We start from the raw sequence: 24018 nt of genomic DNA on the forward strand, positions 1-24018 counted from the left end.
ACAGGACTTTGTGTGCACTGAGCTTGGCCTGGTCCAGATTAGCCAGCAGCCACTTAGCATTGTGGAGCTCTCAGGTGACCCTAAAACCACCAGGGCCCACAAGCCAGGGCATCAGCATCTCCTGGAGCTTGTTAAAATACAGAGTCTCAGGCCCTGCTGCAGACTCAGGAATCAGAATGTGCACTTAGCAGGCCCCAGGAGACCTGTGCAGGGAGGGCTGGAGACCTCTTCCCTGCCAGCCATTTTCAGTGGGGACAACAGCGCCCCCAAGGGGTAGACATTGGTTCTTGAAGGACGGGAAAGATGTACAGCTGTACCTTAGTGAATCATCATTAATTGGTTCCAGGAGGCCCCATAAGCACCAAAAATGAGTATCAAACAAACTGTTTTGGCTGGAAAGGCTGTCAAGTCACAAGACAATCGACACCGACAAGTTCTAGCTTGCACATCAAATATCAACCAAATGAGCACGGGGCAAAATTTTCAAGTCAAAATTCATCAAGGACCAAATTCCAGGAGTTTCAAAGCAGTGGTGTCCCAGGGACAGCCTTACTTCTGTGCAAAAAGTACACTCATGCGTGGAGAGCGGCCACGGAGATGCAGTTGTGTGGGGGAGGCACGAGGGAAGCAACGGCTAAAAAGGCGGGGGAACCTAGTGAAACCAGTCCAGACGCACGGAGGACTGGGGCAGGGCCAGGCTGAGGGGCTGGTGATCTCTCGTGTCGGGGGCCAGACTTGTCCCTGCACAGGTGAGGGGAGGGGCACAGAGGGATGAGCCGGGGACACCAACTGGGACCAAGCTGCGAGTGAGGAGGCAGAGAGGGGTCAAGGAGACAGGGACAGGTGTAGGGGCCCCCGAGGAGACCCGGTGCAGAGGGATCAGCAGGGCTTAGGATGCACTGTGCAGCCAGATACACACGGGCTCTCAAGAGATTCCCTCACCAAGACCCCACAAAGACATCTTTGCAGGTGGGGTTGACTTAAGGTTCTCAGGGTGACGTCATCCTCGGCCCCGAGTCCAGTGGCCAGTGTCGTCAGGGACAGACACACAGGGAGAAGGCCACATGGGGAGGACAGGGTTGTAGTGCTGCAGCCACAAGGAGGTACCTGGACCAGCAGGGACAGGAAGTGGCCTGCCTGGGGCTTCAGAGCAGGTGCTTTCCCGGACGCCTTGATCTGAGCTTCTGACTTCCAGGACAGGGAGAGAAGACATTTCTGCTGTTTTAAGCCCCTGGCTTGTGGCCACTTATGACAGTGGCCAGGGTGGGCCCCAGGGCCATCCCTGGTTTTAACAAGGAGGTCTCTGCCATGGACCCCAAGAGGAAGCGGGGTGGGGGCGACTTCGATTCCTGCTGCCACCCTGGGTTTAAAGGGCATCTCAGTCCCCTCCCTGCCTCGCTGTCTTGTCCTGATTCCAAGGGGTCCCGAGTCTGAGCAGAGGGGCTCCCTACAAGAAGCAGGGACAGAGTATGGGGGCCTGGAGACTGAGAAGGGGAAGCTGCTGGTGGGACCAACTGAAATGCATTCCCTGGGCTTAGGCTTTGGAGAGCCGTTTCCAGAGCGTAAATACCATCCCTGTCATTAGACATCTATTTATTGTGATTACACAGGAGGCTTCTTGGACAGCCCAGCGCACATTCCCTGTGTCTCTAATAGCCCCACTTAATACCTGCTCCCCGGCCACTGGCACCACAAACCTTCCTCCCTGTGGGCCTCAAACGCTGACAGGGCAAGGGGCATCTGGGAAGCATCGAAGGCAGGCTTTGGGCTTCTCAGCGCTCCTCGCCTGAGTCCCAAAGGAGGTGGACAGCAAGCACAGCAACAGATAGTGCCTGAGAGAGAAACTGTCACTGCTGATTAAACAGCAGAAACTGCCTGTCCTCCCTTGGAACCAGGAGCCTGCAGGTTAGAGGAGCAGCGCATTAGCAGAAGACAGGTGCTGCAGGGCTGCAGGGCCCTGCTGGGCAGGAGTGGCACCCCGGAAGGAGAACGCAGGGTTCCAGCACGCCCTCCGTCGATGTGGTCTCTCGAGCTCGGAAGAGCTCCGAAAGATCCATCCCAGGGAGCAAAATGAAAAGGAAAACTACAGGCCTGATTCTTTATGGCAGCACCAATACCAGGATGGCTGAGTACTAGGAGTGAATCAGCTCCAGGGACTCGCGTGCAGCCTTAAAAGAAATGATGACACAGACCACGTGACAACCTGGGAAACTGGAAACGCAGTTGATAAGTGAAAAAAAGACGGGAAACTTTATTCTATGTCTACAGCACTGGGAGAATGTCAGCATAAAAGAGAGAACATAAACAAAGAAAGTAATTGCGCAATGGGAAGGGACGTGGGAGAAGTTTCTTGAAATGACTAATGGTTTTGCATGCATTTTTAATAAAGGCAGGAAATGTCTGGGTATAGAGATGGTGATGAGGAAAGGAATGAGGAAAGCTGAAAGCTGTTGATTTGCTTTGGGGAAAAACTAAATTTAGACCGTGCGCCAAGCTAGGGCTGTTTCGTGTCCCACCTCACTCTGTCTGTATAACCTCATCTTAGGGCCGTTTCGTCCCCATTTTCCAGATCAGGAGACTGAGGTCTGGGAGGGGGAGCCTTCCTCCCCTCGGCCCCTGCTTCTGACCAGTTCCGCATGGTACTTGTTCGTACAGAGTCCCAGGCACAGGGCACGGGGCTGGCCATGCTCAGCCAGCCACTCAGTGAAAATACACAGCAAATGTGAACTGTGCCCACCGAGTCTGTCTGTGTAGACGCAGAACACACCCAGAAGGAGCCTTCGCTGCCCAAGCAACACGCGAGACAGTCTCATTCCCTCCATCTCTAGCCCTGGAGAGATGCTGCATAGAGAAGGACCCCTGGCAGTCTGGATGCACTTCCGGTTGGGACTCATGCCAGCAAGGTAGCTGAGGGGTCTCCGTCTACTCACAGCCAAGGGAACCCAGCCCTCCCTCACTGCTGGTCCACTTAGCAGCGAGGGTACGTCCCCCCTCCCTGGCCTGCCCTGCCCGAGGAGCCGTGACCCCAAAACATAAACCCCCAAAGAGAAGCCAGTGAGATCTCACTGGAGTTTGCCACTTGCACTATCTCTGCTCTCATCGGGAAACAATGCCGGGCTCTCCCAACCGTGGAGCGGCAAAGAGGAGCGAGCGAGGCCACACAGGATGCCTCCTGCAGTCAGAATGCGGCCCAGGCCAGCTCCTCCTGGCAATGGTGATGGAACTGGGGGACAGCAGGTGATTGGGGGGTGAGTCACAGCATTGGGAGGGCCACCCGGGAAGCAAGAGTGGCCTCATTAACACCATAGGTGACCGCACATCCCTGGCTCAAGGAGACACCAGTCCTTACACCAGACAGCCCAATGACTTCCTGAGGGCCCCTCCTGTAGCTCCATGAGCGCCGCTGTGGACCAAGGTGTGGACTCAGACCCCTTGCCTAAGCAAAGGCAACAGCCAAGAGTGAGCCCAGCCCAGGCTGCACCCCACAAATCAGAAATCCTGATGGGCAGGTGTTCCCCAAATAGGAAAGCATTACAGATGAATGGATTCTACTCGAGAAGCATATATTGGAGGCCAAAATGGCTCCACCCAGGGAATCACCGGTGAGGCAGAAGCAGATCCCTGGTGGGAGAGGAGTCCTGAGCTCACACCCTCCAAGCAAAGCAAGAGGATGGCGATCAGGAGATCAGGAGAACGGAGCCACCTTCTCCCTCTGACGGCTGGAAACATCAAAGGGTGCTAGTGCTCTTGGGCCAGTTCACACTGCACATAAAGAGACAGCTCTGCCCTTCGATGGGTTATTTATTTACTAAGAATCCCTTCAGCTTAGGAGCCAGGGAGAAAGAAAAATCTCAACAATGAGGCCAGCAGGAGCCTCAGGCTACAGGAGTGGGAGCTGGCAGGGGAAATGGGGCACTGACCTGAATTCATCATGCGAACCCTTCTCCTGCAGGGAGGAAACAAAAAGAAGGGAAAACACTGGAAAGAAAAGAGGAGCAAGCAAAGAAGCCCTAGGTCCATTTGCGGGGGACATGGCGCCTGCTGACCGCACTCCTGATTCGCTTTCTTTCAACTTCTCCTTCACGCATTTTCCAGCTGAAGGAAAGTTGCAAGGTCACCAAAGCACGGGAGCTGTGACACCAGGCTCTTTTTGGTCCTCAACCGGAGGCCCAAGACCACACACAGGCACACGAGGAGGCCACCGCTGGGCTGACTTACCGCCACAGGGAACTCTCCAGAACCTTCCCCATGTCTGCATGGTAGTACTTCGTCAGGATCAATATCACCTGTGGGTTAACAGAAAGGAAAAGGTGGATGTCAGTGGATTCCAAGGCTCCCCAAGAGGGACACAAAAACCATCCCTACCCTTCACTTGGGTCTATCAAATAGCAGCTGCCCAGGGCCCTTGCACCATCACACACATATGCAAAGTGTCTTGAGTGTGGCTTCAGAGTGACTTTGGGGACAGCACACTCCTATGAGATCCTCCCATTAGCTGCCATTCGGTGGGAACCATTCAAACCCAGCCCCGGTCAACCTCAAACTGTGTCCAGAGGGACAGGGGAGACGACAGACCTGGCGTAGACGCCAAACACTCAGCGGGGCTCTCTCCACCTGTGGGCCCAGCACCAGCCGGAAGTGGAAGTGGCTGCTGTCCTTACGTTTCCCGTGGGGACTGACAGGAGAGGCGAGAGGTAGCAAGGCAGCCCAAGGGGCTCCATAAATCACCGGCGGCAGGCATACACCTATTGTGTTGTTAACTATTCCACACACACACAGGGCCCTGCACAAGTACCAAAGCTGGGCAGAAATGCAACTGCTTAGAAAATGAAAATAGATGTGTTGCAGAGCACTCTGATGTTCCTCAAAAGCAGCGCGTGAACACAAATGAATAATAAATAAATAAATACGGACGATGAGGAATCGTCGGCCCCCGTGGGGAAAAGAGATTGATCCCCAATTACTGCACTAGCCACTGAATCCTCGGGCACATCAACTTTCATTTCATGGGCCGCCACTCCGCCTTAGCGGTTCCTAACCGTCTGTTGCCATGGGAACCCCGGAGGGGAGACTGGACGCCGTCTGGGGCTCCCGGTGTGACGCTTAGCCTGGTTACTTCAGGGTCACCACACGGGCCACCTCCACCCTCCGGCTTCTCCAGAGGCAGAAGTTTCTTGGTGCTGGGACTTGTGGTGGCGTGGCGGCCACCAGCAGCCTGGCCGCCCTTTCCCCGGAGATTAGAGCGGGAAGCGAGGAGGAGAGGGTGTCAGCCGGGATGGGACAGCGCTCCACTGAACAGCAGGGTGATTGAAAAAGAAAAAAGCAAAAGCGAGACCCTGTCAATCACAACAAGGTGGCGCTGCCTCGCTGGGGAACAAAGCCGTTTCCTCTCCTGGCTCCGAGCCTCTGAAGATGGAGGAGGCAGGTGGAGTGACAGGGCCTGGACGGGCAGGAGACAAGCGTATTTTTAACCTATTGATTTATATTTTACATGGTCTCGCTGTCCCCAGAGAGGCTTTTGTGGAGCCAGAGCGTGACAGCTGGAAGGAACCTCAAAGTCGGTTTTATCCAGCATCATCCAGGATGAAATCATTGCTCCATCAGGCAGGATGCAGGCTCCGCTCCAACACCTCCAGGGACGGATGGGGCTCTCACCCTCTCCCCAGCACTCAGGCTGTTGTGGGCTGCTGGGTTTGGAAGCTGGCCCTTGAGGAGGCTGAGCTCGTCTGGGAACTCCTGCTACGTGGGCCAGCACTGCGGCCAAGGATGCTGACTGAGCAAGACTGCTTCCTCCCTTCCCTTCTGCGGAGACTTCCTGCCACCCATACCCGCCCTCTCGCTGGAAGCCCCAGCAGCCTAGGCCTTTGCACAGGCTAGGACCCTCTTCCCTGGCTCCACCCCTGTCGTTGGGCTCCCCCCACTCAGCCCTCAGATCTCAGCTTGCGGGAAGACCCCCACATGCACCCAGCACCGTCACAGGCCCCACCCCTCCCTCTGCCTGGCCCATCCCGTCTTCGCAGGTGGAGACCTGCCTTGTCCCAGGTCCACTTCCCCTCCCAACCTCACAGTCCTATCCCCTCCCCATGCTGGGGTGGGACAGGATTGCCCCACTGGGACCGCCCAGCGCCCTAAGCTGAATGGAAGTCAGGTGCCCTGGGCCCCAGGACCTGACAGGAAGCCACCCCGTGGCCTGGAGCTGGACTGCAGGCAGCCCCCCAGCCCCACTCTGCTGCCGAGGCAGGGGGGACCCCAATGTGGGCCAGACCCCCGGGCTCCACCCCTGGCTCTGCAAAAGCCCCCTGGACCCTCGGCCTCCTGTTCTCTCCAGGACCCAAGGCCCCGGTGCTATGGCCCAGGGCAAGCATGGCCTGTGCCCTGCTGTGCCAGGCACTGGTTATGGGGTTCACTCACTGCACCCCCCTTCCCAGGAGCCCCCCGAGGAAGCTCTTCGGATCCCTGTTTCTCAGATGAGGAAACAAACAGAGTGCTGGACATTTCGCCAAAGCACCCATGCAGCAGGCACAGAGCCTGAGTCTCCGCAGGAGCCACATGGCCAGGCCTAACAGAACGGGAGGCGCCTCGGGGTGCTCGCCAGCAGCACTGGAAATGGCATCTCCTGGGAGCCACTCGGCACTGCTGGTGTGAGCGGCCTGTGGGAGCTCTGATCTTGTAGGGAGAGCACCCCAGAATGTGATGGGGCTCTGGGGTGCGTCCAAGTCGAGGGTCCCCTCCCACCTCAGCCCAGCCAAGGCCAGGAACCCTGCCCGGGAGACCCGGAGCCACTGAGCAGGAGACAGGCAAGGGAAGAGACGCTGCCAAGGGAGGCCGGGCCACACAGGTCACTCCTTCCTGTCACCGGCTTCTCCACCCACGCCCAGTGCTCCTCGCCCGGGACAGCAGTGCCAGGACCTGTCTTCACTTTATAGGAGCATCTGCTCACGTACACCAGGTGCCGCATCCCCGAGCCCCTGTCCCTGAGCTCACATCCCCTACTGACTGCTGAGCGAACTGAGGCCCTGCATGAACAGCCCGCAGCAGAGCCAGGGCCTCCTGTGCCTCAGCCCGGGCTCTTGCGCCTTTGTCACTGTCCCCAGGCTCCATGATCCACCTTCTCAGCATGGGACGCACAGATGCTGAGGCACCAGCCCCCAGTCCTGGCCAGCCGCCCTCACCCTAAGACCAACCATCAGCAGGCAGCGGGGTCCTCGGACCGGGGGAGCCGGGGCCTCTGACCTCAGGGATAGAGCAGATGGCCCCCAGCCTATTGTCCTGGGCTCCGGGCCGATGGGGCTTCCTGCCCCGGCACAGGCTGCTTCTCCTCTCAGCCTCTCGTCACTCTGGCCAGGCATGGAGGAGCCTGGCTAACAACAGCTGGGTGCACGAATCAGCTGGGCAGCATAAAAAAGCCGGGCCTGACTTGGGGTCTGCCCCAGGGTCCCCCACAGACAGGTCCCCTGGGTAGCAGGTCTCCCCAAAACCTTTGTGACGACAGCAACCACAGCAAATGCTGGTCAAGTCCCCCCACCCTTCATGCATATCTAGCACAGCCCTGCAAGCAGGATTGTAGCTTCTGGCCTCAGCCCCCAGGATCTATCTGTGAAGGTGACCCCATGCAGTAGTGAGGTTGTGGGTGATGGCTGCACCTTGCAGGGGTACATACTGTGCCTGGCCTCTGCATCCCTGTCCCTCAAGGGACCCTGCAGGACATGCCGTGTTCGAGGCCCAGAGTCAACAATGCCACACCCACCAGGGAGCTGTTCCAGAAGTCACCCCACAGTGCCACCCTTAGGACCACCTCACCCCCAACTCAGCATTGGGGCTGGAGGGGCACCTGGCTGGTGGGTCCTTGGGGTCTTGTCTGCCCTTTGGGGTCACCACAGCTGCCCTGGTTAGAGCCATGGCCAGGCAGAAGATGGCAGACCCCTTGTAGACCCGCTTGCTCCCACCTTCCTGTGCTAGAGGTGTGGATGTGTGTGTAGGCCTGTGTGTGTACCGTGTGTGTGTGCATGTGTGCCACAGACCACAGAGCACAGCAGTGCCAGGCCCCCCGGGCAAGGCTACCCACCCATCCGGCCACAGCTTTCTCCCCAGCTGCAAACCGAGAGAGACACTCGTTCCCAGCCTTCTCTGGGGGAGGAAGGAGGTGGGATTCATGGGGCATCGCCTGCCTGGCTTCATCCAGATTCCTCTTCCCCCTGCCGGCACCTGGAAGAGGAATCTGGATGAAGCCATGCAGACTGCGTGTGAACCCTGGCCCTGACGGGGTGGGCTGGGCCCGGGAGGCCTGGCTGGCGTGAAGCAAGCCCTGCTCCAGAGGGAATGGGGTGGACCAGCGGGGTGGCCTTGGCAGGAGCCTGGGGGTCGGGTCTGTCCTGCCTGTGGGATGGAGGCCGCTCCAGCTATGCCCTCTCTGGAGGGACACCCTGACCCTGACTGGCTCTGACTCGCCATGGGGGGGGGGGGGCAGAGGTGACCCCAGGAGGGGTGGACTGAGGCTCACACAGGTGCACTGAGGTCTCACCCAGCCCAGAGGTTGGCTCCATCCCACTGCCCAGGTCAGGAGCGGGGGTGACACAAGTGGCGAAGGCCACCCACAGCCCAGGGGACAGCAGAGCATGGGCCTGAGGCCAAGACTGCAGCCCCTTCTCAAGCAGCACCCCAAGGTGCCCTCTCCACCCCGCTCTGCTCCGTTCTCAGGAAGGGGCTGGGCTGAACAGGGCCTGCTCCAGAGATTCCTCCTCTAGGAAGAAATTGATTCCACTTAAGAGGTGTCGATTCTGCCTCTACTTACGGGGAGAGGGATCTCACATCACTGCTAAACACCGCTGAGGGGCACATGGGGATCCACAGGGCTCAAAAGCCACTTGAGGGGCTGCTCCTCCCAGGGCGATGCCTCGGTCAGCGCCACTGCCCCCCACACACCCCAGGAATCCTGCTGTGACGCTGCCCACACTCACTCAGGCCCCAAAGCCCCGGGTGCCCTGCATTCCCCAAACTCAGCATCCAAGAGTGCCTGAGGCCTCCCGGGGTAGGCACAGCCACCGTCATGAGCACAGGGCCGCCCCCAGAGAGCAGTCCCCATGGCAGCCCTCATCCCTGTGCAGCCCCAGCCCCTGCGGTGAGGCCCCTCAGCTGGGGCTGCTGGGAGCGCGGGCTCCAAACTTGGGTCACCTAGCACCTCAGAGCAGCAGTGTGGACAAAGTGAGTTCAGGGTGCAGTGCATCCACAGATAGCGAGTCACCAGGGCCCGGGGCTTAAGGTCAGGCTTGGGGTCAGCATTAGGGATTAGGGCTAAAGTTACAGTTAGAGTTTGACTGCATACAGTGAAGTGAAGTAATCCCTGTGATGTGATGTGGATTTTAGGAATAAAGCTACAAATCCTCTACCTAGTTCCCGACCACCATACGCACACTGCTCACCTCTGAGCCCGTCCCCCTTTTTCCGCTGGCCCTGACCCCAGCCCTCCACTACTCAGGAGGCAAATCTCCTCGTGGGCCACCTCCAGCAAGCTTTCTGGGGCCTCCAGCCCAGGTGACTGCCATCTGCTTACAGCTGCTTTGCCTGTAGCCCGCAGGAGCTGGCACATCAGAGGCACCTGTCTCAGGGGTGTTCGGGCTCTGAGCCAGCCTGACCTGTGTGGATGCCCCTGCTGTGGCTGCCCCATTCCTGTCCCTCGTCTGCAACACTGGAGGAGATGGATCCCGTGTCCGGTGTGGCCAGGGGGAGGGTCGTCATGTCTCCCGGGGCCCTGCCCATGCCTGAGGCTTGACAAATGACAGCAGCCCAGCCTCAGGGACAGCGGTTCCTGCTGCCTGTGTGTACTTGCTGGGCTCAGGGTCTGTGCAGCCTTCTCTCCTGTCCCCTCTGCCACCAGAGGCTGAGGTTGTGGGAGCTGGGACAGATGTGGACTGGGACAACTGTGCTTCCTGCTCACACAGAGACGGGCCAGAAAGACCCTGGCTCAGAGCTGTTACCAAGACAGTGAGGAGGGCCCAGGAGAGGGGGTTGCAGCCCTCTCTTCCGGGCAGGAAGGGGCAGCAGGTGCACATGGAGGAGTCGGCCCAAGCCACACACAGAGCTGCAGCCACAGCCTGGGAGAGGCTCAGGCTCTGCGCCTGCCCCGCAGCCCTGTAAAATAGCATCACTGGGGAAGCTGTAGAAAGGGTACACAGGCCTCTGCTGGACTATTTCTGCAACTTCTTGTAATGCTTTATTGTTACTGTCTTTTGAGGCAGGGTCTTAGGATCTATCTAGCCCATGCTGGCCTTGAACTCACTATGTAGCCAAAGCTGGCATTGAACTCAAGGCAATCCTCCTGCCTCAGCCTCCCAGGTGCTGGGAGGCACAAGCATGAGCTACCATGCCTGGCTTGTTATTAGTGTTAAAAAACTGAGAGAGGAGAGGGCGAGAGAGAGAGAGGGAAAGGGAGGGAGGGAGAGAGACTTGAGAGACACGTTAGCAGAAAGATGCAAAAATAAGAAAAGGTTTGGCCATTGCAATCCTCCCATCTCCCCCTCCATCCTCTGGACAACAGCGGCCCAGACAACAGGGCCAGGCCCCACCCTGCTCCCCAGCCAACCTGAGGATAGGCCCAAGCCCATCACGTTATCCCCCTGCTCTCGCCCTGTCCTGGGAGCCCCGCACAGGTGTCCTTGGCTCTGGAGGACCAGCCCCGGGCCAGGATGTAAGAGGAAGTGGGAAGCGAGAAAGAGGAACTTCCAGGTCAGCCATGCACACCCTGGAACCCGTGACCGCTGGCTAGTGACCACGGGCCGTGCTCGCTGGGGGAGGCCGTGGAACTGGTGGGAGCAAGAGTCCATTGTCCCCAAGCAGGGACTTGGGTGGGCTGGGGGACACCTAGGAGGATGGACAACTATAGGGAAAGGGGGTGGCCCCCTGCAAGCCAGTACGACGCCCGTGAGATAGGAAAGGGGGAACTGAAAGAAACACAGAGACAGAGACTCGAGAGAACCTGAGTCTCAGGCTGATCTAAGCTGCTCTGGGCAGCAAAGACAAAGGACTCCCAGGACGTCCAGTGTTGATTCTTTACAAGCGTGGGAAGGGGGGAAGCTGGGCAGCCTCAGGCCACCTGCTGATAACAAGGATCGAGCAGGCAGGACTGCAGAATGAGGGCACAGCGTATCTGTGCTGAGGAGAACAAATGGTTAACTCAGAGGGGAGGAATTTAGCTGGAGTCAGTGGACCTTGGCTGGAACTGAACTCAGCTGAGCTCTGCTGCTTCCAGTGTAACACAGCGGAATGACGGAGGGGCAGGAAGCTTATGCTGCTATAGCCTGCTGATTCTGGGCAGAGGTGTCTGCTACAGACAACGGACACGTGTCACCAGAGGGGCTGCAGGAGCAGCATCTCCAGAGCCCATGGGTCCCCTGAACCCCTTTCCTCCATCTCCCTGGGAACCAGTACGGCAGGAACAGATGGAACTGGGCAGGGCGGTGTGGTCAGTCCCTGCCGTGCAAGTCTCCTCTCGATGTCGTCGCCTCGTCAGAGAGCACAGGGCTCCTCCTCGTGGGCTGCAGTCCATGCTCCTCTCGGATGTCGTCCCCTTTGATCCCCCATAGCCCTTGTCCCTGGGAACCACCCTGCCCGACTTGGGGAAGCCAAGGCACAGATAGGGAGGTCTCACAGCCCAGAGGGGGAGGCTGGGCATCCAGCTCAGACATCTGGCTTCCGACACAGCCGGTGAGCATGGAGGTGCAGCCCCACCTCTGTCCAGCCTCATACAAGACAGCTGCACCGGCAGGAGCCAAGCCCACTCCCTGCTGACCCGGCAGCCCAGGAAACCCCACAGCCACCGGCTTCCAAGTGGCTTTCATGGTCTTGGCCTGGGTGCCACGCTGCAGTTCTGGCCACACTCTAGGCTGTCAGGGCCAGAAGCCACCACTGCCTCAAATGTCAAATGCCTCATGAGACTGAGCAGCCAGAGTAGGGGAGTCCCCATGAGACCTGCTGGCTTCACAAAGGGCTGGTTTATGGCTCCAGGCTGAAAGGGCGGCCTGGCCATTCTTTAGCATCCCTGGGGGACCCTGTCCAGCCAAACACAACGTTCAGCATGATTGATCCCGGAGATCACAGACCGCCACAGGAACATGCCCGAGAGGCGCCAGCCAGGCCAGGAGGGCACAAGGGGACCCCTTGCTTTGCAGGAGACATGGGGCACCCTAGTCAACAGGACAGATGGATGCCTGCCCCCAGCCTGTGCTCCCTATGGCCCCCTCACCTCAGGAACCCCTGCCTGGAGGAATCCTGGGATGCCCTGGGCCTGCTTCCCCCCTCTGCGAGGGGTGCAGCTTTCTCTGGGTCCCACAGACCCCAGGTGCCATGGGCTGAATGGGGCCCCCAGTCTGCTTCCCCCAGCATCTGGAAATATGACAATGTTTAGGGGAAAGGTCCTTGTGGATATGGCCCAAGATCCTGAGAGGAGCTGGTCCAGGCTGAGGGCCTGAATTGCTTGATGGGACCCTGGTAGGAGACTCACAGAGTAGAAGGCATGGTGCGGATGGAGGCAGAGGGGAGCACAGTGTCCAGCCGCCAAGGAGAGCCAGGCTTCCTGGAGACCTGAGAAGCAGGTTGAGGCCGGGGACAGAGTCACCCCTTGAGCTCTGGGAGGAAGCAGCCCACTGACACCAGGTCCTGCGACTTCCAGCCTCCAGGCTGAGAGATCATCGGCCTGCTCTTCTCTAAGTCGCTCAGTCTGTGAGCCAGCAAACAGAGGCGGGCACGCTCCCATTTTACAGGGGAGGACACTGAGGTTCCGCTCATCGGAGGTGACAGCCAAGAACTTCCCGGCGGGGGGAGCCTGGGGGCCGCCTGACTCCAAATCCGGGTCTACTGCCCATTTGCAGAGGGGCACCCCAGATGAAGTGGGGCACAGGGGCCCCCGATGGCCGCAGTGGCCCCCGATGGCCGCAGTTCCCCGTCGCCCTTGCTCCCTCCCTCCCTCCCCAAGCTGTGCCTCAGGAAGATGTGAGGCCCTCCCCTCAGGCTGTGCAGAACAAATACCACCAAGCCCAGAGCTTCGCCAGACCCCTTTCCCACGGATGAAACCTGGGCTTCAAACCCAGAGCTGAGAACCGCGCTGGGAAGGAGCCCCATAAATCAAAGTCAGTCAGCAGAAAATAAATGTATGAACATCACTGATCTGTGGAGAATTGCATTTTTACATCGAGCCTGTTTAAGGGATAATGTGTATTTTAATCGGTGGGTTGCGGCAGATTTTTCCACCTGGCCGTCCTTCAAAAGTATTATTTACTCTGCATTTCTCATGACCTGAATGGATTTTAATTTCAGCCATCACTCCTGTTTAACAGTCACCGGAAGTAAAATTATTAATGAAATGACAAGACTCCCTTTGTGCGCGTGTGCCGTTCCCATTCAAGATGGCACTGCCCCCGAGCCTCCTGGGCGCCACAACCTCCCCCCCTACCCTGTGTCCCCCTTCCAGAGTGACCCCCAGAAAGGCACTGTCATGGAAACAGCACTGCCACATCAGAGTGGAGGACCCTGCACACAGGGGACAGATCAGCTGGCTCTGGTGGGAGAAGGAGGGAGAAAGGGAGGGAGAGAGCGAGGAAGAGGAGAAAGAGAAGGGAGAGGAGGAGGAGAAAGAAGAGAAGAGGAAGAGGACAAGGGGGAAGAAGATGAGAAAGAGGAGGAGGAGGAGGAGGAGGAGCTACTGGCAGTACCTTTAGGAGGCGGGGCCCAGTGGAAGGAAGTCAGGCCCCTGGGGGTGTGGCCTCAGGAAGACCCTGGGCCTGCCCTTCTGCCTCTTTCACTTCCTGGCTGCCATGCAGTGAGCAGCTTGGCTTCCGCCATGATGGGCCTTGCTACAGGCCCAAAGCCATGGAGCCAACCCATCCCTCACAGAAACCTCTGAAACCAGGAGCCCAAGGAAACCCTGTCTCTTACAAGTTGATTACCTCAACTGTTTGTTATAGGGATGGAAAGCTGATGAACACACTTGTTAACCAACCTGCTTCTTTTACTTAAATAGGAAACTTTCATCATTTTCAGAAATGGGGAAACAAGGGCTCCTTGTCATACCGAGAAGGTAACAGCAAACATGAAGAGCAAGTTTCCATTGCCCTGGCGGTATCAGGAAGGAACCAGCAGAGTCCAAGGTGTGCTAGCATATGCCAAGCCACTGCTACACTGGAGGGGACAGCAGAGGCGAGACATACCTCCTCTCCTTGGCCTCAGTGCCATCCCATGCCCTGTCCTGCTTGGAAGCAGCTCGCTTTGGAAAACAGGCAGCCTGTCTGGATTGAGCGACCAGCCAGCTTCCTTCCCAGCACCACTAGGAGCCCAGTGACAGGCAGCTCACTACGCGCCAGACACAACTCCAGCAAGGCAGTAAACACCTGTGAGATCAACGAGACCCAGCACCTTCAGCTTCCAAACAAAGCCGGGGTTGACAGCCAGAGCCCATCGCTCATGAATGCCACCTGCCCAAAGTGACACCCAACACCTCCTGGGCTCAGAGGCAGGGTCTGCGTACTCAGGCAGCGGGGCCTCTGAGACACAGCCGGGTTGTGGGGAGCACCCAGCTAAGCCCCAAATCCCAGGCTGGCACTGAAGACATCTTGGAGACAGCGGCCAGGGCCTCTGGGCCTTTCTCTGGGCTTTCCAACTATTTCCGGAAGGGGCCGTTGCCCCCCCAGAACCCTGGGGGCTGGGAGTCTTACTGTCTGCTCCCAGCTGAGCCCAGGCAACTGGGAAGACAGAAGAAAGCCGGCAGACGGCGGAGGGGGAGCCAGGGCCAGGAGGAGAAAGCCATCCCATTCGCACTTGGACTGTCTGAGACTAAGCATTTTAAGAAGAGCATTTTTAAAATAACAGTTGGCAGTTTCTGAAAAGCAAGCATCTGCAGCTGTCCTCAGTGTGTTTTCCAAGCTGGAAGGAATGCAGAGCTCTTGGGGTCACCAGTGTGGAAATCCCGCAGGCAGAGCGCTGGGCTTGTACCGAGGCCCTTGTGTCTGCTTAGAAAACAGATCCAAAAAGCCTCAGGGGCTGGCAGGTGGGGCCTTGCCTGGCCACACTGCTGTGGGCAAGCAACATCACTGTGGGCCTCGGGTGGCCCTTATGCAAAGTGGACACCCCGATATCTGTGCGCAGTGAGACCCAGTGCCACATCCAGCTCATCTGTGGACGGAGAAGTCTCAGCCCAGCACCCCATCATGGGCCCTTCAACTTGCACACCTCACTGCCGGGGCATCCCTGCCTCCCTAAGCCCTCTGCACGTTTAGCGGGACCTGAACCCCTCATTCCTCCCCACCAGCCCCAGCTCTGCCTGTGGACCAGCAGGCTGTGTCTGCCCCTGTCCCGGACACCTATGCCCACCCCACGGCAACCCTGACCTCTCTGCTGCCCCCATCCAGGGATCAGGTCGCTGCAGCTCATGATGCACTTGCATACCAACAAACCGGGAAGTAAACGGCAACATGCCTACGATTCCTCAAAGAATCCACATTTTTAAGTCCAGTCAGCAAGGACAGCTGGCGCCCACCACATCTGCCTCCCTCCGGCCTGGAATCCACCACCCCAAGCACAGCTCTAGGAGGCAACAAAGTGTCACAATAGCTGCACACTCTTGTTTCAGATGTGTGTGAGTAGGCATTCCGGCAGCAGATTAAACAAAGACAGAGGACATACGGTACCGGGGAGTGCTATGGGGACCTAATGGAGTCTCTCTCTCTCTCTCTCTCTCTCTCTCTCTCCAGCTGGGCTGAAACGTGCCGGCCTCCTGCCTCATCCCTTGCAGAGCTGAGATGACAGGCGTGGGCCACCCTGCCTGGCTAAGTGGCCTCTTTTGCTGCCCATCTCAGCCAAGTTCAAGTAAAAATACTGAGAATGAATCCATGAGCATGGTGGACAGTGGGGCAGGACGAGGGCAGGTGCTGTCCCCCTACCCCAGAGGTGCAGAATGGGCCGACCTGGAGTAGACAGACCTGGGTTCACGCTCAGCCCAGGGGCCTGGGAAGACAGGCGCTGAGCCCCGGGTGGGGTGGGGGGGCGGGTGAGGAAAGCCTGGCGCCTGGGAGTCCCCTTCGCAGTGTGGGAGGGGCCGCCCAGAAAGCCGCCTTGCATCATGGAAATGGGCCCCTCTGACAATCAACATCAGCCCAAACTGAAGCTGTGGCACACAGGTCACCAGAGGGGGTGGCTCGCCCAAGGTGACTTTCAGCGGCCAGATTGATTTCCCTTCTGGGGCTGTGAGGCTCTAGCACCTTCTCCCATTTGTGTTTGATACAAAAATCCCTACAGTAAATAAACATGGCCCTCGCTTCCCCACAGAGGCCTTCCCATCCGTCTGGTTTGATCGAAAAGCAGAGAGAAAACACACCTCCCACTTCCTAGACTCTGGGGTATATCATGGCTCATTTGGCGAGAAGCAAGTGGTGGAAGTGTTAAGTTCCTGGACACAAAACACGAGATCTTCATTTCTGAAATCTAATTCACAAACTCTCCCCAGGGTGGACTCTGCATCTTCCTTGGGAGGATGGGGCCCGAACGAGGCTGCTGGGGCGCAAGCATATGGCGGCACAGTACCCTGACAATATCAACGAGAAGGCTCCCTTCGGCAGAGCAACTTGTTATAAAACAGACCTGTCACATCAGGCTCCCCGAGCAAACTTCCCAGACTGATTGCCCTAAATCACAGGCTTGGCGTTTCATTACCAGCTGCGGCGGAGAGGGGTCTGCCATCCAGGAGGGAGGGCCCTGCGCTGCCGCGTCATGGCTAAAAACAGACCATCTCCGTCAACTTGACAAAGACAAAAAACTGGAATTAAGAGCCTTGTCTAGAATTAACAGTGATTGAAAGTTAATGATGGAGCAAATTTGGCAGAACTATTTCAACACACATCGCGCCACAGCCGCGGCCGTCAGGAGGAGGCCGGTGATGAATGTCTGGTGAGATCCAGCTGAGCTCAGGCCCTGTGGTTTTGTGATGCTGTCCCTTCCTCTAGAGTCAGACCCTTGGTGGAAGGTCCAATGTGTCACCACTGCTGCACCCCAGCTCTGGGGTCGGGCTGACGCATCTGCTTGTCAACATTCAAAGCCGAATCTGTGTGCTCATCTGTGCTATTTATTTATAATAACAAGCCAGACACGGTCCCTACTGGGGAATGGCTCCATACACTGTAGCGGAACTGTTTAATTCAATCAACAAACACAAGTCACAGGGAAAAAAAGACAAATGGCAACCTGAGAAAATATTCATGGCACTTCGACCTGCGGAAATATTTGACGTTACATGCACAGCATGCCCTCGCTGTACTTTCTCGTGTATGCTGAAAATATATGTTTATTTGTCTATTTCCTCCTCTCGGAAATAACACAGAGCCAGGGCAGAAGATGAGCTGCAAATACTTATTAACTTCCACTGGAGCATGGCTCATGGTCTCTTCAAGAGGTCGTGTGTGGGACAGTTGCACCAAGATGCAGCCAGCTGTCACCAACTGCGCTCCTACTGTGCTCCAACTGGAACTGCTTCCAGCCTTCTCGCTTCCTGTCTCCGTCAGGAGCACAGACCGGAGCTTGCTAAGCTGTAGGCGTCACCTCACTTATTCTCCATGACAACCCTGGGCCAGGTACTGTGATCCTACTGCACTGTGCAGCTCGGGAGCCTGTGGCTTGCACACAGATGCCAAGTGGCCAAGGACAGGGAACGCGGCTTGGATGAGCCAGGTGGAGGAGCCCTGTCCCCCAAAGCAAGCGGGAGACCTGTGCCCCGTGCGCACCTCTGCACACAGTTCCGGCAGCGCCTGGCCCTCATGGAGCCTTTCCATGGGCTCCCATGCACGTGGGTGTTTGCAGCAGCGCTGAGCCTGCATTCGGTTTGGTTTTGTTTGTTTCCAGCTGCTGCTACCACCCCTTCAGCTGGGCTGGGCTTGAGGCTTCCAGAACTGCCCATGTATCATCTGAGACGCTGATACAAATGCCAAACACCCGTTCCCGTCATTCCGCACCGCACACTTGACCCAGGGGGTAGCAAAGCTCACAGATGCCCACCTGAGGCTGTTTCCCCTTGATCAGAGCTGAGGGCTCCACATCATGGTGGGGAGGGGTGCAGGCAGACACTGGGGTGACACCAATGGATGGGGTGAGGCAGTGAGACATATACTAGGGGCGCGCGGGTCACCTCACGGCCCCCATCCAGGACCGCTCCCGCCTCATCCTCCACCTTCCCCACCTTGTCACTGTCCCCCGGGTAGACTCAGCAGGACAAGTCCTGTGGAGGAGCCAGGTGGGCTTGTCTGAACGGCAGGGTCCCCTGCAGGGTGACAGGACACTGTCCACAGGATGTGCCAGCTCAAGGCCATCTTCGGGAGGTCTCCCTGGCCACCACCAACCCCAGTGAGATACAGGCAGGAACAGGAGGCAGCCGCAGGGCTGGGTGAAACTTCAGGACTTGGAGCCCAGGGAAGCGACACAGCTACTACAAAGGCCAGCTCCAAATGCCCTCTGCCGGGCACATGTGAGGACTGCTTGGTGGTTAGGATCCCCAGCCCCAGCCTTGGCCCTAAGAGGGGGAGGGTTGGGGTCAGGACCTAGCATGGACCAAGGTGGATTTGGCTAGATGGTGGCGAGATGGGGAGAGTGGGCAGATTAACGCCAGCTCAACCCAGAAACCAATGCCCCCAACCCTGGGTGACCGCCGTCGCTGCTGCCAACTGGTTCACCGATCTCCGTTGCTCTAGGAGCGACTGACACTGCACAGCCTTGCTCCTCCTTGCCAGGCTTGGGGTGACATTGCATCCACAGCACATGCCCTGGGAGCCAGTGGACCCTCCTGCCAACAGACTCTCTGTATCGCTTCCTACTACTGCAAAGCTCACCTGATTTTAGTGTTTTCAATGAATAATCAATCTGTTGCCTCTTTGCAAAAAGACAATCTCAACCCTTACCTCATCCCCTGAACAAAAAGCAACTCAGAATGGATCCTAGATCTACAAGCAACTCTGAAGACTCCAAGAAGAAAATGAGGGAGAAGTCTGATGTCCGACACCCAAAGAGTCTCAGATAAGACACAAAGCATAGAAAGTATACAAAAAGTATGGATCGATTCGATTCCTCCATACGAAATCTTAGGCTTGCATGACACTGCTAAGAATTGGGAAAGACAACCCACAGACTGGGAGAAAATGTTTTCAAAGTAGAAGTGATTTGAATCCACAATATGAAAGGCCTCTGGTGATCAGATAATACATAGACCAATGAAGCAACAAAGATTGGCCCCAAAATGGAACATTCACTTTACCAAGGGAATTGAGTAGATGGCACATGTGAAGATACTTGGCGTCTTTCATGAATAAGGAAATGAGAATTAAGTCACAAGGAGATATCATCACCATGCACTTATCAGAATGGCTAAAATTTAAACATTGACAATACCAAGAGCCGACAGGGATGTGGAGCAACTGGAACACTAGGGCACTGGTCTTGGGAATGCAAAATGGTACTGCTGCTTTGGAAACATGGCAGTGTCTTATAAAGTTAAAAAGTCCACTTAGCATATGATCCAGCCATCCCACTGCGAGATGTTTATCCAAGAGAAATGAAAGCAGATGTCCACACAAGCACTGTACACAAGGGTTCACAGCAGCTTATATATCATAGGGAAAAAATGGATACAACCAAGATGCCCTCAAGCTGAGGAAGGGATAAACAAACTATGGAGGACCACATGATGCCACAAAGGGGCAGACTCGGGATGCACACAACTCGTGCAGCAATGCCATATGATACCGCTGGCATCACTCTGGGGAGGCAAGACTCTGGGGTGGAAAACAGATCCACAGTCCCTGGAGTTGGGCAAGTGCTACACGGGCCACAGGGAATTCCTTGGGGCAACTGAACTGTTCCTTCCATCAATGGCAGTGACAGAGCCATGACCACACAAGGTATTGCAACTGATCAAGCCATAAACTCAAAAAGCTAAATTTTGCTAGGTGCAAATGTGACCTCAGAAAACCTTACTTTTTAAAAAGAAACTAATTGTCATTAGTCCATTCAACCTCTGGCTGATAAACACCACATTCGCACACATCCTGTGCCCACCTTCAGGCCTCAGGAATGCCCAACTCTGGGGCAAACTGGCTGCCCCAGTGCAGTCTGGGAGGACAGGCGTCCAGGCAACACCTGTTTCTGCCCTGAAGCCCTGAAGCCATGCCCTCCATTCACCCTCAGCACGGGGCACCATACCCCTCCTCTTTCCCCCTCCTGCTTTGCCCGCTGCCAGGACTGGGCACTTTCCCGTGCTCCCCCAGCAGCCCGCCAGGGGCCACCCCCATGTCAGTGCCAATCTGTCACCTTGTGTAGCCATCTCAAGAGTGAGGACAGGAGCTGGCACGAGCACAAGCTCAGACATGGAAACCGAGGCAGAGAGGTGCCCTCCAACACCATGTCCTTGGCTGAGCCGTGGGAAGCCAGGTCCTCAGTGACAGCCAGACAGGGCACGGGGAGCTGACAGCAAAGCTCGGTTCTCGGGCACCGCCCAGCTCCATACAGCTCCCGGGTCTGGTGTAGGTGGGGACCTGGCAGCTGGGTTTGTCCACAAGTCATTAAAACCTGCAGTGCCTGTGAGAGGCCCTGGGATGCCAAGTCGCTGCCGCAGGCATCTCACATGCTGACTCGTCTCTGGACACGGCCATCCTGGGGCCCCGGGGAGAAAGGAGTAACCCAGGGTCTGGCTCAATGCGTTTCTCTCTTCATCCAGTAATAAATGAATAGAGTCCTACCAAGACACCAAAACCCAGACACAGAGTGAGGCAGAGGGTGAGACCTAAGTGTGAAATAATGAATTTATAATCCCCAGGAAGAGCAGGGTGCGTGGGAAACTGACATCACCATGGAAACCAGGCGAGTGTGGCGCAGTCCTCCAGGGGACAGCGCAGAGCCACTTTAGATGCGCTCTAGGTCGCAGAGAGTGAGTGACCTGCCTGCTCACTGTGAACCTGCAGGCAGCTCCTCTGCAGCAGAAGGGACAAAGGGGGACCCTGACACACACGCCTGTGCCCCGACGCAACACGTGAAGCACGTGCATCCTAGGACGGACACCTGGCCAGTGGCTCCGGTGCAGGACAGAGAAAGCACAGGTGCACTCCAGGCTGCAGGCTCACGATGTAGGAGGGGTTCTGCCAGACCGGCAGCGGCTGCCTGGGGACAAGGGGCACCTGCCAGCAGGTGGGCTGAGGAAGAATGAATGGAGCACAAGGCAATGAGTAGAAAAAGCGACAGGTCTGTCATGCACAGTAAGCAGGAACTGAGGACGCACGGGAGCAGCGCAGCATCCAGCCGCTGCGGACCACACAGACCCTGCGTGGGCCTGGGGAGGTGCCAGGCAGTGTGGGCACCATGCACTGCCCACGCCTGCTGTGCACAGGAAGGGCTCTGCAGCAGGGAGCTGTGTTCCACACCGCCACCTTTCTGGAAAAGTTCTGATTGCATCAATGTCCAGTTTTCCAGCCAAGCCGCTGAGGGCCCTAAGGACCTCTACAGAAAGCCCCACTCGGAGAATCTCTCCTCGGCTTCACAACCAGATGACTGTACAGGTGAGGACCACCCAGGCAGACAGGGCTGTGTCCTGGAGGCCAGCTGCCCTGCTCCCGCAGAACCCCCCACATCCAGACCGGGGAACTCAGGACCCCTCGCACTCTGCCCAGCTTGTGTCCAGCCAGGGAGGACTCCGCAGAGACCCTGAGCACTTCTCAGCCCTGTGGTGCTGTGACCTAGGGCCCGTGCTAGGCCCTCATCACAGCTGAACGGTCTGAAAGGGGCTGGCCAGGGTGCCTGGGGCAACCCGTGGGGGGTGAGGGGACACACAGATGCCCAAGGTGGGAACCGCTCACCCTAGGTGTGCTCAGCTGCCTACACTACCCTGCACGGACGTGGCTTCCTATTATGAGCCCACTTTTACTGTGCGGAAACCGAGGCTGAGGGAGGAGGATTAATTTGTCCCAGGTCACACAGCTCCTCTGCTCCCTGCCCTCCGTTTCCTCATCTGTGCAGTGGAACAGGGATAGCCACATACTTATTTAAGGCTCCCTCCCCTCATGTCCTTGGCCACTTCCACTTGAGAAGCTGCTTCCAGGGAGCAGGCCCTGGGGGACGTGCTGAGACCAGGGTGGTCTCAAGAGGCAGCTGCCCTAATGGCCATAAAGATAAGTCAGAGTTGTTCATAGGACAATGGATGCACCTTGAGACCATAATGTTAAGTGAAATAAATCAGACACGCAAACTTAAATATCGCATGGTTTCTCTTATATATGAGAAACCCAGAGTATAAATAAATTAAAGAGCAAAAGAAATGACAGGTGATAGGAAACAGGGAGACAGAGCTTTTGCAAACGGGAAGGGGAACAAGAGATTAGGGGATGAGAAGGGAGGGAAGGGGAAGAAAATGAATGGAGATGTGTTATGTGCATGTAGCGGCCCCCCAGGAGGGGTGTGATCATTATGTACAGCAACTACGAGCTAATAAAAATTTAAAACAAAATCACACATGCACACCCACTGTGGTCACCGCACAGGACCAGGACACAGCACCCAGGTACACGTGCGGGCCACCAGCCCTGTATGGAGAGAGGATCCCACAGGCCCACGCAGCCCCAAGGCCCCAAGCCTTCGCACAGCGGAGCCAGGATAGGGGCTCGGGACACCACCCGTGCATACGGCCAGGGTGTCGTGGGAGGCGGTGTCCGTCACCCAAGCTGGGGTTTGGGGTCGGGTTGGGCCCCTGCCAACACCTTCATTATGGTGGGAGGGGAGAGCATTCTTTTCCAATTGCCTCTTTTTGTTTTCCCACTCGCCCCAATTTATTTAAAAATAAACTGCGTGAATTCAATGCACACTTTCACCGCCCCATAATGAGCAATTTCCTACCCAGAGTCAGAGCCAAGACCCAGCCTGGAGCCAGAGCCTGGCCGAGGCTCTCCTCGTGAGCAGACACGGCCACTGCCACACTGGGCCCCACCACCCACCCCAGAGCCAGAGGGGCCGGCGGAACTCAGAGGATGTGGCCGGCCACCCAGTCACCCACGCTGGCTCATGCATGATGTCCACATTCACCATCAGCTGGCTGTTCAGAAAGGTTCAGTGACTTGCCCAAGGTCACAGTGAGCAAGTGGCAGAGAGAAACTTGAGCCCAGGCTTTTTGTAAATCTGCGACCTCTTTCTTTTCCAGACACGCCCAAGATTGCCACCGCTCCCTCATGCATGGCCTCACTCCACGGGGTTTGCAGTCTGGCCAGGCCAGACCCAGCCCCTCACCGTGGACCTGTACTTCTGGCTCAGAGGAGACCCTGGGGCTTCCCCACACCTGTGATGCTCCCTCTCCTGGGGTCCTGCTCAGGAACCTTGCTGCCCTGAACTATGTGCATACCGGAAGACTGTGTCTGGGGATTCACATCCGTGTCCCCGTGTCCGATAACCTGCCACAAACCTGCCATGCACACGTGCAAGTCTCTCCCTGACTGCTTCACATCCAGGCCTCAGTTTCTCCAACCAGAAAAGGGATTTGAGCTTAGGGAGGGGCTGCCAGACTGGGACCCCAGGGCTGGTGCTCAATGCATGCAGATAGAATGAAGGAGGGAAGGAAGGCTGTCATCACCCAACAACTCATCCCTGAGAACGCTGTGCACCCAGCTGTGTACCAGGGACACAGGGAGGACCACAAGTCAGGCCCCTGTCCCCCGGAGCCACCTGGCTCTCTCAGGGAGCAGGCAGCAACACAGGCGAGTGGGTCAGTCCACCCAGGGTGAGGCAGGTCAGGGGACCAGGCTGAGGGGACACAGAGGCCTCTCGGGGGAGATGGCAGCACACAAAGACCTGGAGGGACAGTGGGGCAGCCACTGGGTCCCAGCAGGAAGGGTGACAAGGTGGGAAGCAGCAGGGCAGATGAGGCTGGAGTGCACAGAGAGGAAGGGAAGAGAGCGGAGGGCAAGCATGGGGTGCAGGGTCCCTCAGGAGGTGACTGGTGGCAGGCAGACGTGGCAATGG

The 24018-nt window shown here is 57.2% G+C and overlaps 1 protein-coding gene across 2 annotated transcripts in view; it reads right to left on the reverse strand.

Moving 5' to 3' along the window:
* Positions 1 to 24018, reverse strand: part of Sorcs2 (sortilin related VPS10 domain containing receptor 2) — a 311448-nt gene that overhangs the window by 167658 nt on the left and 119772 nt on the right. For both annotated transcript variants that reach the window (XM_004847334.2, XM_004847335.3), the window contains exon 2: positions 4219 to 4286. In XM_004847334.2, the coding sequence (XP_004847391.1) occupies positions 4219 to 4286 (68 nt within the window). The remainder of the gene's footprint in view (positions 1 to 4218; positions 4287 to 24018) is intronic.

The sequence above is a fragment of the Heterocephalus glaber genome, unplaced genomic scaffold, assembly GCF_053883595.1.
Source record: "Heterocephalus glaber isolate CG9 unplaced genomic scaffold, H.glaber_assembly_v1.0 deba00001509, whole genome shotgun sequence".
In the NCBI taxonomy this organism is placed as follows: Eukaryota; Metazoa; Chordata; class Mammalia; order Rodentia; family Bathyergidae; genus Heterocephalus; species Heterocephalus glaber.